This window comes from Mastigoproctus giganteus, chromosome 6 (assembly GCF_048544385.1).
Source record: "Mastigoproctus giganteus isolate SK-2022 chromosome 6, ASM4854438v1, whole genome shotgun sequence".
Lineage (NCBI taxonomy): Eukaryota > Metazoa > Arthropoda > Arachnida > Uropygi > Thelyphonidae > Mastigoproctus > Mastigoproctus giganteus.
Genome location: NC_143580.1, coordinates 151,217,078 through 151,231,644, shown reverse-complemented (window position 1 = coordinate 151,231,644; position 14,567 = coordinate 151,217,078). Strand labels below are relative to the sequence as shown.

The following is a 14,567-nucleotide window of genomic DNA, read 5'->3' as shown; positions in this document are numbered from 1 at the left end:
AGAAGCCTCTGGTAGATATAAACTATTCTGTAATTAAGTTACAAAGGAAGCTGGGCAAGCTAAGATAGATTATGAGAAGTCTCTGGCAAAGAATGTGAAGACTTAATGTTGAACCCAGTTTGAATTTTCTGTCATTAATGCAGGAGACATTAATGGCTAGTTTTTAAGCTATCCCATATTCTATTGAGACGAGACTCAATATAGGAGGGTGCCACAGCTGACCATATTTCAGAAGCATATAAGACAAAATGAAAGTTTTTATATATCAAAGAATGATAATTTGGTTGGTGGGGGGGAAAAGGAGCTGTTGTCTCGATAGCTATATCTTACAGAGAGATACAGCTTTAAGGAAGTTGATGTGAGAGTAAAAAATAAGTTTAGTATTAAAGAGTAAAAATTCTCTAATAGCAAAGAACTGATTTAACCAGCTGAGATCTGACAAAGGGTAATGTTTTCTTGGAAAAAGAAATGTGGATGCACTTATCAGGATTAGTATGAAGGCCAAAAAGGCTAAAAGAATTAAGTAACCAGCAGGAACATTATTAAAAAGCAAGTTGTTTTGCTGTCTCCTGAGTTGAGGTGGAGATAGTCCAGATTTCAATAATATCAGAGGGAGGCACTTGCCTAAGCAGTAGAAATTTGATTAAGATGGAGAATAGAAGGCAGAATGAGTACCCCATTGTGGAATTCCAGCTTTAATTTGAAAGGTGTCATCATCATCATCAGCCATTTTCAATCCACTGCAGGATGAAGGCCTCTCCAGCAACTTTCCAGTTCCTTCTGTTTTGAGCACTGGACATCCATTTACTATCCACAAACTCATGAATTTCATCTATCCCTCTCTGCCTTTGTCTTCCAGGTTTTCTTCTAGCTCCTCTTGGATACCATTCTGTTATTTTCTTAGTCCATCTGTCATCATGTCTTCGAGCTATGTGTCCTGCCCAAGACCATTTTAGTTCTTTAGTTTTGATAAGGATGTCCTTTACTTGAGTTTGTTGCCTAATCCATGTGTTTCTCTTATCTAACAGTCTGATTCCCAATATGATTCGTTCCATTCTTCGCTGTGTAGTTCTCAGCTTCTCTTCCATTCTTTTGGTGAGTGCCCAAGTTTCACTTCCATAAGTCATGGTGGGGAGTATACATTGGTTCATTATTTTACGTTTCAGACAAACTGGGATATTGCTCTTCAGCATGTGACTATATTTCCTGAATGCTATCCATCCAAAATGTATTCTTCTCTTGACTTCCAGCCATTTATCATTATTACAGCTAATAACTTGTCCCAGATAAGTATATGACTCCACCTTTTCAATTACTGCTCCTTCAATCATTATTTCCCTTTCTGTGGCATACTTGTTCATCATTACTTTTGTTTTAGCCATATTCATCTTTAGTCCGAAATCCTTACTAACTGTGCATAACTGATTAAGATTTTCCTCCAATTCTTTGGGATCGTGGCTTATGACCACAATGTCATCTGCAAATCGTAAATGGTTCAGGTACTCTCCGTTCACATTGACTCCTTTCTGCGACCAGTCTAATCTTCTGAAAGCTTCCTCAAGGGCAGCAGTAAACAGCTTCGGAGATATTGTGTCTCCGTGTCGAACTCCTTTCTCAATTTTAAATTTAAAATTGAAAGGTGTCATTAAACTGTAATAGAAAAGTTTTGTGGAGGAGGGATGCCTATGTAAAAAAGAGAAATTACCTTGTACACTATAAATTTTTTCCTATAGGTACAGAAGCACGGATAGATAAACAGTGTCAAATGCATAGGATAAAAACAAATTCAAGGATGGAGGAAAATTTTATTTATTATGACATCTGTTAAATTAATAATCTCATTTTAAAATGTAAGTGTTGGCAAGCTTTATAACAAGATTAGGGATATTATCAGGCTAAGTGGAATTTGAGAGGAACAGGTTAATGGTTGTTTTGAGGTCCAAAGCATTAAAGAAGAATGATAATACATTCTCAAAGAAAGGGTAAGAAATTAGGAAGAGAGGATGGGTCAGGAAAAGTCAGGGGTAGGTCGAAAAGGACAACACTGCTCTTCTCTTGAGTCTGCCTGTCTGCATGCTATCAATTTTGAGAGCAGAGAAAATGCAAGGTCAAGAGAACAAGAGAAAATATATTAAGCGAGTTCAAGAGTTGCTGGAATAAGAGGAATATTGATGAATTTAGAAGAAATGTATAGTGAAGATATCTTATTCTTGGCTTGAGGTAAAAGTAATATTGATTAGATTGTGTCGAGTGCTAAAAAGTGCTGGAGGGATAAAAGTGCCCACAGTTAAAGACAGACGAACATAATCAAGAGTATTATTTTTAGTGATGGGTATAATCGATTGATTAATGATATTATATGCAGATTAGTCAGTTATGAAGTCAACAATTAAAAAAAAGTAATTGGAAAAATTTGATTTATATAAAATTTAAGGATTTGATATTATCGAAGCTAAAGTGCTGTTGCCACTTGGGCAATAGTTAGTCTCTCACATCTCTCCCTCCCTTCACTCCCTCCACCTAACTTGCATATAATTGATTGTGAAAATTCCATGATCAATTATTTTCATTATGCCTATCACTAGTTATTTTCTTGTACAACAACTGCACGAAGCAACATTTATACTGTCTAAATAAACCATTTATCATATAGGTTTTGTTTATTGGAGATTAATGTGTTCAGATCCAGCCACAGAATACAAGTGGCTTGAACATAAAATATTCAGGAAATAAAGATATACCATTGTATTTTTTGGGACAGAATTATATAATGATAATAAGTAAATAAATGAAATTATGAAGTTACTTGATAAATAAATATTTTATCATACTGTATTTTGATTCAATAATGATACATTAAAATAAATATTATTATCGAAGGATAATGTTGCACTTTGGGTTTTTTTTTTTTTTTTTTCGATTATTTCATATCTAACTTAACTAGTGTTAAGTTTGGCAATCTTTAAAAATTATTTCATTATAATACAGTTCACGTGTAACAGTTATCTCTGTTTTTCCGACATCCATGTTTCTTCAAGGTTGCACTGTATTACTGTTATTCAGAAATTTTCTTAAAGATTAATGAATTTTTGAACAGTTAAAACATGTTTCACTATTTTATGAGACAAAACTGAATATGGCTAAACATACAGTAGAAAAATTAACTGTTGAAGCATTTTATTTTTCAAAATCTGGTTCCTCAACTTTTTTAAATATAGTTTTAGCACTTCATTTTATTTCCATTTTACAGCCACAATGTCTGTAATGTGACCATTAATAATGACTTGTTTTAATTTAGTATTTGAGTTGAAGGAGGCATTATTGACATTGTTTCCGGTATATTTTTGTACAATTTCTTTCTTTGTATTTTTGTTATTCTGTAGGCAATAAACAACCTAGAATTGCTGCAAATGGTCATAGGCTTCCTGATCCTCTTCCGTCTGGTGAAATTTTAAGAGACGTAATGAAACACCGTTGGCGATTAGGAAAATCAATTGGATTGGGTGGCTTTGGAGAGATATATTTAGGTATTTATTTATTTTTTTTTAATATAGTTAGGTGTCTCTTTTCCCTGAATAGTTTTCTTTTGATTCTGATATAATTAACATTTGTTTTTCTCTGAAATTTACTTTCTTTCTTTCTCAGAAATACAATGCTATGCAAATTAATTGAGACAAAGCACTTTAAGTATTTTATTGTTTTTGCTACTTTTTTTTTTTTTAACATTGCATTAATATTATATATGCAGACTAACTTGATTAATTTACACTCATGGAGTGCACAATTTTTAAGCACATGTTCTGCTTCATTATCATGGAATCATGCCTTTTTCACATTAACATTCAGGAGTTCCTTTGCCAGTTGAGAACTTTTATTTGTCTCCTTTTTTTCTCGCTCTGATGAAGTTGAGCATCCTTCATGAAATGTAGCCTAGTGTAAGGTCTTGATGGAAAATTCCATCTCCAGTTTGGAAAAATTGTTTAGGGATTGATGCCACTTTTCTGTATAAAACCTTTATGTACTTATTAATCAGCTCTTCATTATTCCTTAAATGAAAAAAAAAAAAAAAACCATTTAAGTATAACCCTAAATTGAAAATTGGTATATCATCTGAAAAACTACATTAGAGTATTTTATTTAATTTCTTATGAACTTTGGTAAATTTTGGCCAAAAGATTCATTTTTGTCAGGCACTTCTGTCACATATATTTGGGAAAAAAAAAATGCACTTAGATTGCAATTATACAGGGAGGTTTTACTTGTTACACTTGTATATACAGCCACTCTCCGACTTACATAAGAGTTGCGTTTCACGGACTTCTACGTAAGTTGGAATTTCCCTAAATGCTTATGCAGCACTCTCAACTATGCATGCCGAATTTGATTGAAGCAAAAAAAGAAATGTTTGACGAACATGTAAATAGAATTATTTATTCAATTTTTTTTTATCTCATGTGCAAGAAAAATTACAACAATTTCAAAATTATAAAATTACGAAAAGAGAGAGGAGACAGGCATAACACCAGCAAGTTTTACCTTTCGAGCATCGTTACCAGAATTAACTCACCAACTGATAAGCACGCCGCTATGGGAATTGAGGGCTTTGGAGATTTAGAGGGGGTTTTTTCCAACACATCACAAAATTTCTCTGCAGTTACGAATCATCACTGGCGACTTCACCGCATACTTTAATGTTTTGGAAACCAGTGCGATGCTTGAACCGATTAAACCACCTGTTGCTTTGCTTGCCATGAACTTGGCTTGGGATTTGCCATACTTATCCTTAATATCTTCATAAATACTTCTTGCTTTTGCTTGAAAGGCCATTGGATTCAGGGCACTTGCTTCCGAATATGATTTTCCATCTTCGATATTAGCACCTGAACAATTGTTTTGTGATCACTGTTGATCTTAAATGCATTGATCCTTTAACATGTTGTTTTATACGACACACTGTCCCTTAAAATAGTATTCACTGTTGAAGCAGTGAGACCTAATTCCGTGCACTAGATGACAAACTTTGTCCTGTTTCATACTTCTTAATTAATCATCTTAATTTCTAAATCAATTTTGTTTAGTTTCCTAGAAATGTCTGCTTTCACTTTCCCTTCACCAGTGCAATAAGTAAATAGGAATGAAGAGAAGATTCTTAAAATTTATGTATGTTTTTTATATGATTGAAGATTTTAGTGAAGGGAAGCTCATTTCACCATAATACCGTAACATAAAAACCCACATAATTCCAGTAATCGGTATTATCACAAATGCAATAAGTTTACTACCTGTTTATAATAGAGTTTACTACCTGTTTATAATAGATTGTGCTAACAGAAAAGCCCAATAAACCGGAAAGTTCAAATTGTTTTTATTGTTTTATGGTAGTGACTTTCAGAAATATGTTTTAGAAAAATATCATTAAGGCATTCAAAATTGATTCTTATAACTGAACATATGATAACGATGAAAGTGTAATGCAATTTCCATTATAAAAATGACCTTTTAGAGAGGTATATAGCGAAAATTTCAACTTCCGAGAGCTTTGAACGAATTACCAAAAAAAAAACAATGTGCTATTGGGTTCACATTATGATATTTTCCCGATATGGTCACCGGCTTTCTGATCATTTATTAATTTATTCCCACGGTTTTTTTAAGTTTTTGCCGGCCGGTTTTTTTAAGTTTGCACCAGCCGGCTAAAACTTACGTAAAGTCGAATTTCTGTAAGTCAAGTATTGCGTAAGCTGGGGAGTGCCTGTACCTGGAAAATGTATGATTTGCAGATTTGGATACCATTTCTAATCTGTCACAGCTTATGAGGTGTAAAATATGGGCAACCAGAAACATTTTCTTGTCCAGACTTTGTGCTCTTTTTGCCTTTTGGTTGGAGTGAAGTTCTTCCAAGAGATGTTTCAGGGACTGTTCTGAAACTGAATTTTTTGGAAGAGTAGCAGGTTCAAGATGGTAATTTAACATTGATAACTGATCACAGACTTGGTAACACAGCTTGGTGTCGAGAAACAACTGAATATGCCAGACAGGCAATTGATGATTGAGCACATCTGTAGCAAGATAGATCTTTCACACAGCACAGCATTTAATATTACCTGTGATTATTAGGAGGTGAAAGGTGTGGGCATGTGCTGAATGCCCACACCTTTCATCCCGGGCATCCTATAGAATTTGGATGCTGACAAAAGTGACTGGTTTGGTTGTATGTGAAGCTCTAATGGCATCATGCAGCAAACCCCAGAGCATTTGCTCTGCAAGGTCTCTGTCATGATAATTCTGGAGGAATAACAACTCCTCATTGCTACCTTCTGTATCCATGATAAAACAGATCACCTAAGCATGTCATCAGAATAGCAATTATAACGTTTATGTTATTTATATATTTTTTTCTTATGAAAGCTCCAATGAGAACCCATAGTACTTACTACTGTGCATGGGTTGAAGGTTGAGAAGATGAAAGAAACTTGTTGACGTTAGACTTGAACTTCTATACATTGTAATTTTCAGGAAATAGTAGTAGTAGTAGTGGGATGTGATGCAAGAAAGCAAGTATATGAGCTTATGCAACATCAGCCAAAAAAAAAAAAAAAATTTACAAAACAATACCCTCTAAATGTCCAGTTACTCCTTAAATTTATTTAACCGATCAACTTCCATGACAGATGGAGGTTTGCTCCAGCAATTAATCAACAAATTTGAATTTATGCCCCCTTAGGTTCGTAATCTGAACAAGTGGAAGAATCCCATCAGAATTCAGTGTGCTCAACCCATTCAAGGCCTTATACACCTCAATAAGATCACCTCGCAGATGCCTAGTCTCCAGAAGCTGCAATCTGCAGAACTTAAGCCTCTCTTGGTATAAGAGGATCCTTTCATTATCCTCACCAATCTTGTTGCCCTTCTCTGTACACGCTCAAGCAAATCTACATCCTTCCTAAAATGAGGCCTCCAGACCTGTATACAGTACTCAAGGTGTGGTCTGACCATTGCCTTATACAAAGGGATAATCTCTAAATAGGCCTACAAGGCTGGGACAATTCATGTTGATGATTAAGCTTCACACCAGCGAAGATAAATAAATTCAATACTCTAACTAAAAACACTTTATTTACAATAAAATAAGTATAAAATAGATATATATTTACAATAAAAATATAAATAACACTGATAAAATATACTGAAAATAGAAATTAAAAGCGATAAAATTTGCTGTAGCTTTCGGAGGCAGCAGTCTCCTTCCTCAGCAGCATATGTCTAATGTGCGGCACATCCTTAAATAGCAGATCCACGGCACACGTCACATGGTTACACTGTTGGAATTTTCCATTTGTGCACCGGGACCGGAAATGGCTCGGGAGCACGCTAGCTGAAACCTTTCATCACGTCCAAGAACGACAGTTTCCAGGAGGGGTGGACGTACACCCCCTATCCCTATTAATGGTATTGCTAGCTGCCCCAATACATAAGCTCTCAAGCCATTTACGGTCCCAGAACCCTTGTGCATGATCTGTGATGACAGCATCCTCTGAGGAAATTTGATGTTGTTTCTCCCAGAAATGTTCTGCCACAGCAGACTTCCCATAATTTGCGGATTTATTGTGTTTACATGCTTCCCAGCCAGTCTTTCAATCGCCGCCCCGTCTCACCCACATAACACCCCACAATCCAGGCATTTAATTTCGTACACCACCCCATTGCTGGCTTCTTTGGATATGGGGTCTTTAACTCGAGATAGTGCTGTGTGCAACCTCCAACCTGGGAGTTGCACACAGCGTATCTGACACCCCTGAATTATACGTGCAATGTGGTCTGAAAGGCCCGGATAGTAGGGAATGTATGCGGTGCTCACAGGGGCGAACTGCTCATTACGGGTGGACTCTACTCCTCTAATGGCTCTGTCCAGCATCCTCTGGGGGTAGCCGCACTTCTTGAGGTCTGCTGTGACCCAAACAGTTTCATTATCTTTATCCTCGTAGGTGCACCTTCGAGGATAAAGGACAACTGATGATGCCAGCAGCAAATTCTAAATGGGATTTTGTAATAACTGAGAGCAAAGTGGAGGAGAAATTGTTGAAGTTAAACATAAAAAAAAGTTCTTGTGTGGTTGATATGTATCCAATTATATTAAGGGAGGCAGCAATTGAATCATGCAAATCCTCAGCCATAATTATGAGAGCATTCTTAGACTCAGGTGGGTCCACACGAACTGGAGATGTGCAACTGTATCCCCAATTCACAAAGGGAGATCAAACAGTGTTACGAGTAATTATAGACCTGTTAGTTTAACTTCTGTTCTGGGAAAAATAATGTTAAAGAATGTAAAAGAAGTTAAAGAAGCACTGCAGGATCATCTAGACAAGACTACAGTTATAGTTCACAGTTAAGAGTTAAGAGGAAGTCTTGTCTGACCAATTTAATTGTATACTTTCATGTGGTCATAAAGGAACTGGATGGAAAATATAATTTTGATATTATAAACTTGGATTTCAGGAAAGCTTTTGATACTGTTGCACATGGAAGACGCTGTACAAATTGGAGCAGTATGGCATTTAGGGCAAGTTGCTACAATGAATAAAAGGATGGTTGTGTGGGAAAATACAGAGAGTGGTAATCAATGGACACTTTGGAATTCCAAAGTTTGGTTAAAGGGTGAGATTTTAAGGTGGAGTGTGGCGAAAGAATTTCATCCCTACAAAAATAATTTCGTTGACACAATCTGAGCAAATGTTGACAACAGAAGATTTAAAATAATCCCACCAAGGAAAAGAAGAAAAGAAATCTCACAGATCATCCCATTTTGCATTCTTATAATGCCAAACAACGTGAGGTTGAGATTGACCACAAGAGAAAGGCTCCATTGGAGAAGGACCATGCACCTCAACTGTGTATTTGGAAGGGTTGTTTGTGAGAAAAAGATCAAGTGTTATTGGCTGTGTGGTTAGGAACAGTCGTGTGCAATCATTAGTAATTGCAAAAGCCTCAGCAGCTCTTCCGAGATACCAAGCCATGTCTGCACTATACTTACTGCAGCATCTTGCCTCTCTCAAATGTTATGGCTATATCTCATCACTGAGTTGCCCATGTCTCATTGATGGTCAGGTAGGCACTATCTATCTGCCCATGAGTGAGATTTCAGGTAGAGTTGAAAACCCAGTTATGGGTAATAGCATACACTTTCAATAAAAAGCAGTGTACTTCTCCATTGGAGCAGCACCTTTTATTTAAAGTAGTGCAATAGAAGAGGCACTTATGACAAAATGTCTCCACAATATTGAGATAGATGCACTAGGCAACCCAGTTGGCTCATAGCTGTGTATAGAAAAAGACTATGTCCAAAATGGCTTTATATAGCTTTCACAGTCTTTAAGTTTTGCCCTAGACTTAATCATATCTAATGTGACTAAAACATGCTAGAAATTCAAAAAAATTAGTGCAACATCTTCAAAATCCAGATTGATTTTATTGGTGTCTTCATACTTTTTTTTGGAAATATATTCCTTTTTTTTTTTTTTTTTTAAGTTTTAAGTTAACCAGCAGAAACATTAAATTTAATGCATTTTGAATTACATTAATGTGTCAGTTAATTTTTAGGCTGCTTCTTTCAATCAAAGAAGATTCTTGCATTTTTTTAAAAACTTAATTTATTAATAAATTAATTTTGTCAAATCCATTGTATGTCTTTTCCGTCCCAATTCCAAGTTGTTTCTTAACAGCCCATATGGGTGTGAGGGATAAAAGAATATACATTTTAAAATTGTTATACTGGAGACAAATTTGAATATTTTTCACTAAAAGTTTTTTTTTTTTTTTTTCCAATCAAGTATTATAGCAGTAGTGTTTCCCTCCCTAAACTATATGCTGAATTTCAGTCCAAAATTTTTGCATGTGAATAATATTAGAGTAGAACTTATAACACTGCCATTGTAAATATTTCTGAATGATTTTTTTTTTTTTTTTTTTTTTTTTGTATTTAACACATTGACCCAAATAAGCCTAACATATTCACCCAAATAAGCCGTAGCAGGCTTATTTGGGTGAACGGATCTCCGACGCCAATCTGAGTTAGGCATGTTTTAAATTATTCAAAACCCAAATTATAATATATATTCATCACCAAAACTCCTAAAAAAAGCTTCTCGAATTATCTTGTAGATGCCGTGTGTAATTGAAAATTTCTTGCAGCAGCCAACTATGAGTTAACTCGAGACGTATTGTTACGTGTAGAATTCGCTGTAGATGAGTCAGCACTGTGCGCAAATCCGTAGTTGACATGGACTGTGCCGTATATGTACGTTGTATTTAGTAATTTGTTACGTGTTTCAAAAAAAAAAAACAAAAGAACCTAAAACATGGATAAGAAGAGACCACTGACCGAAGAAGTGCTTCAACTATATGCTAATATGAATGACTCGGAATTTGAAGAGATTTTTGACGAACCACACGGTTCTGGTTCCCGACAGTGACAATTATGAACCTTCTAATGATTCAAGTGAGGATAGTGAAGGTAAAGCCAGCTCCCAGCCTGATGATAATCCTAATTTTCCGCAGGCAAGTATGTCAAATAATGATAATAATTTGTGGAATGAAATAGCACAAGATCCTCCACAATTTATTTTTGAAGAGAATGTTGGTTTGAAAATGGACACAACAGAACTTAGTGTACCAAAATTGGTAGGGCTATGTTTTTTGGAAGAATTTCTTACGTTATTAATGGAATAAACTAATTTATATGCTAGGCAAGAAATTGAAAAATGTGGACAATCGCAAAAATATGCCAGGTGGTCAAAATGGAAGGACACTGACATCTCAGGAATGAAAGTGTTTCTTGGACTTTTATTACAAATGGGTCCTTGTTCTTTTCCTTCAATAGAGGATTACTGGAGTACAAGTGCATTCTACAATGTTATGTTTTGGCGATCATTTATGAGTTGAAATAGATTCCAGTTGATATTATGATATTTTCACTTCACAGATAACTCATTACAATCTGATGACAGGCTAACAAGGTAAGACCGATTTTGAATCATTTCAATAATGTTATGTGCAATAATTACGTACCGAATAAAAACATCTGTATTGACGAGTCGATGATGTTGTGGCATGGGAGACTGAATTTCCGCCAGTACATAAAAAAATAAAAGGCACAAATACAGAATCAAACTTTATGAACTGTGCAAGTCCAACGGCCTTGTTATGAAAATAAAAATTTACTCAGGTAAATCAGAAGAAACTGAACAAAACATAGGTCACACTGCTGAAGTTGTGCTATACTTGCTTGAAGATTACTTAGACAAGGGATATGTAGTGTATGTGGACAATTTTTATAATTCTGTTGCTCTGATCGAACCACTTGGTACGGTCGGAGACAATCATAGGGTAATCACCAGTGCTGCAGTCTCTTGCCTCGATTAATCGGTGGCCCAAATAACCGGAATCCACTGTATATTTATTTCATTATAAAGAGGTGTACAGTTTTTAATTTTTGTGGTGATCTATAAATGTTTATTTAGTACCTCTAAATAAAGAATAAAATTATTATATAAGTATATATAATTTCTGTTATGAATTGTAATTTTGTTTATAATTATATTATAATAACTATCATATAACATATTTTTTTTAATATTAGATATACAGGTGGCCCCGCTTTACAATGCTTCAGTTTACGCTGTTTCACATTAATGCCCTTTTAAAATAATAATAATGAAAAATATATATATATAAATATATATATATATATAAAAAGGAATTTTGAAAGGGCAAGCGTAAATGTAACACGGGAAGTGGGTACCTAGACGGATCTAGCGTCGACATCAGTTGCTTTCTCCTCGTCCGCTAATGTGCGCATGTTATGAGCTGTGCCTAAAATTTTAATAATTTCCTGTGTTCATTAGTGCCTTATTATTTTCAATAAATTGTGCAACCATGTCTTCTAAGTGTAGTGGTGAATCTCTGCCTGTACATGTTAAAAAAAAAAAGCTGCAAATCTTTAACAATTGAAGTGAAAATGGACATTATTCGTTGTATGGAATCTGGTGAGCGGTATTTGGAGGTGTGTGTGTAGCAAAATTAAATTTAGCACCTTCTACTGTTACAACCATTATAAATAATGCTGACAAGATCAAGCAGTCACATACAGGAATTGTTAATGTAAGCATTTCTAGAACAACTTATTCAAGGAATGAGACAATGGAGAAGATGGAGAAGTTATTAGTGCTGTGGATAGACAATATGAACCAAAATAACATTTCTGTAACACAGGCAATGGTTATGGACAAGGCTAGGAGTTTGTTCAATGAAATTAATGAGGAATTTGGAGTGACTGAATAATTTTTGGCTAGCAGGGGCTGGTTTTCCTGGTTCAAAAACCGGACCAGAATTCACAATGTAAAAATTGCTAATGAGACGGCTAGTGCTGACACTGCAGGTGCTGAGGAATATTCTCCCATATTCCAAAAGTTAATGGATAAAGGCTGCTGCTGCAGCAGCACCCCAGATTTGATGAAACGGGGCTGTACTGGAAGAAGATGCCTGGAAAGATCAGCTTACATTACTTCTGTGTGGTAATGCATGAAGCACTTTAAGTTAAAGCCAATGTTGGTGTACCATTCAAAGAACCTATGTGTTATGAAGGGCATTGTGAAGACTCACCTTCCTGTTTTCTAATGCTCTAATAAGAAGGCATAGGTGACCTAGACCCTTTTTTTAGTGAATGGTATACTTCATACTTTTGTCCAGAGGTGGCTCAATTTTGTGTAGCAAACAACTTGCCCAAAAATGTTGTTTTAGTCCTCGACAATTCTCCAGAATATCCAGCCAACCTTGAAGATATCCCTAATGTTGTTCTGAATGCGAAGGTCATTTATTTGCCACCCAACACCACCTCACTGTTGCAGCCAGTGGATCAGGGTGTTATTGTGACCTTCAAGTCGTACTATTTGCGTACAACCTTCAAAGGGTTGTCGAGGGCATTTACGGCATTGCAGACATCTAATTCAGTGAGGGAGTTGTTCAATTTGTACTTGCTGTAGAATTCCATATCCCCTGCTAATTATAATGATCCCAAGCATTTTTCTTGTCTGCCACTAGTCTCATCAGTTCATCTGACATCCATTTAGGTCTAAACCTTTAACAAGGTGAGTGTAGATGGTCAATAATTAGCCCATGTGGGACCAGCACATTCTGCCCTGAAGATTGCTGCCGTGGTGCCTGATGCACAAGAGTGAGCTCTGGTGTTGAGTTGGGCAGCTGAGAGTTTAATAGATCCCCCAATTTAATTCCTTCGAGGGGCATCTACCCTACTCTTCAAACTCTCATAGAACTCGTATGTGACAAATCATTCTGTTTACATACCTACTAAATTAACCAGCTTTATGGTTATTCTAGTAATTTTAGTAATGTGTTGTATAAAACTGCTTAATGATATTCATTCTGTTTGATATGTGGGCAAGTGAAGGAATGATGGCTGTATATCAGATGCATATTGTAATTGCTTTGTATATGAAATTTACTTTTATTGAATGATTTGTTATTTATTCAGTCTTATTTAAATCTTATATAATAAATTTTAAACTGAATATTCTCTTGCAGCATCAGATGACATAAGTAGACCAGTTGGATTAGATGCACAGTATGTGATAAAAGTTGTAAGTTCAGGTTTTTCATTTGTGTGTGTGTGTGTGTGCGTGTGCGTGTGTGCGTGCGTGCGTGCGTGCGTGCGTGCGTGCGCGCGTGTGTGATCTGTTGAACATGTGCAGTAGTTATTGCTTTTTTTTTTTTTTTTTTTGTTTGTTTGTTTGATGAAAACTAAATGCAAAAGGTATTAGAACTTACAATACTTTAATATAGTTTGAATGCTGAAAAGGCAGAGGATACTTGTTGACATTAAACCTTAATTTCTGTACATTGTAAATTTTGGGAAATACATGAGAAGGAAGTTAGGTCTTTGAATTTAGAGTTGGACAAATAGTTGAACAACCAGTTAGCTTCCTGTCACAGAAAGAAATCTGACTGGCTTCTGCACATGTTTGGACTAGTTTGGAAGAGAGTACAGTTATCAGAGATGCCAATTCAGAAGAGTAGTGCTTATGAGTGTATTCATAGAAAAGGCACATACTAGAAACAACTTTTATGAGACAGAGTGGAGTGACTTTGTATGAGGAGGGTTAAGGACCCTTGTCTTACCCCACCTACTCCCAGATATGGGATCAGTATTCCATAATAGGGGATTTGATATTTGTATTAAGTCAGTAGTTTATAAGATAAGTCATGCTGAGAGTGAAAAAGAATGCAGTTCTTTTGATGCAGAGAAAGCAGTATTTGTGGTGTGCTTATTTTAAGAGGTTAGAAGCTGAGGTAATCCTAATACAGATGCATAAGTTTTGTTTAGAGATCTTTTAAGATCCCTTCAATGACATCTTTAAGTGTCATTGAAGATGAACATAGAAGCACTAGAATCATTTTTTGAGAAATAAAACAGGTATGAGTGTTATAAGTTTTCTTTTCTGTTTGGAGAATTACCTAGAAATCTACATTTAAGGAATTCGGCTGCATGATAG

The 14,567-nt window shown here is 35.6% G+C and overlaps 1 protein-coding gene across 3 annotated transcripts in view; it reads left to right on the top strand.

Moving 5' to 3' along the window:
• Positions 1-14,567, top strand: part of LOC150084657 (serine/threonine-protein kinase VRK1-like) — a 266,463-nt gene that overhangs the window by 66,883 nt on the left and 185,013 nt on the right. For all 3 annotated transcript variants that reach the window (XM_090375391.1, XM_090375389.1, XM_090375390.1), the window contains 2 exons: positions 3,384-3,527; positions 13,600-13,655. In XM_090375391.1, coding sequence (XP_090231517.1) covers positions 3,384-3,527; positions 13,600-13,655 — 200 coding nt within the window. The remainder of the gene's footprint in view (positions 1-3,383; positions 3,528-13,599; positions 13,656-14,567) is intronic.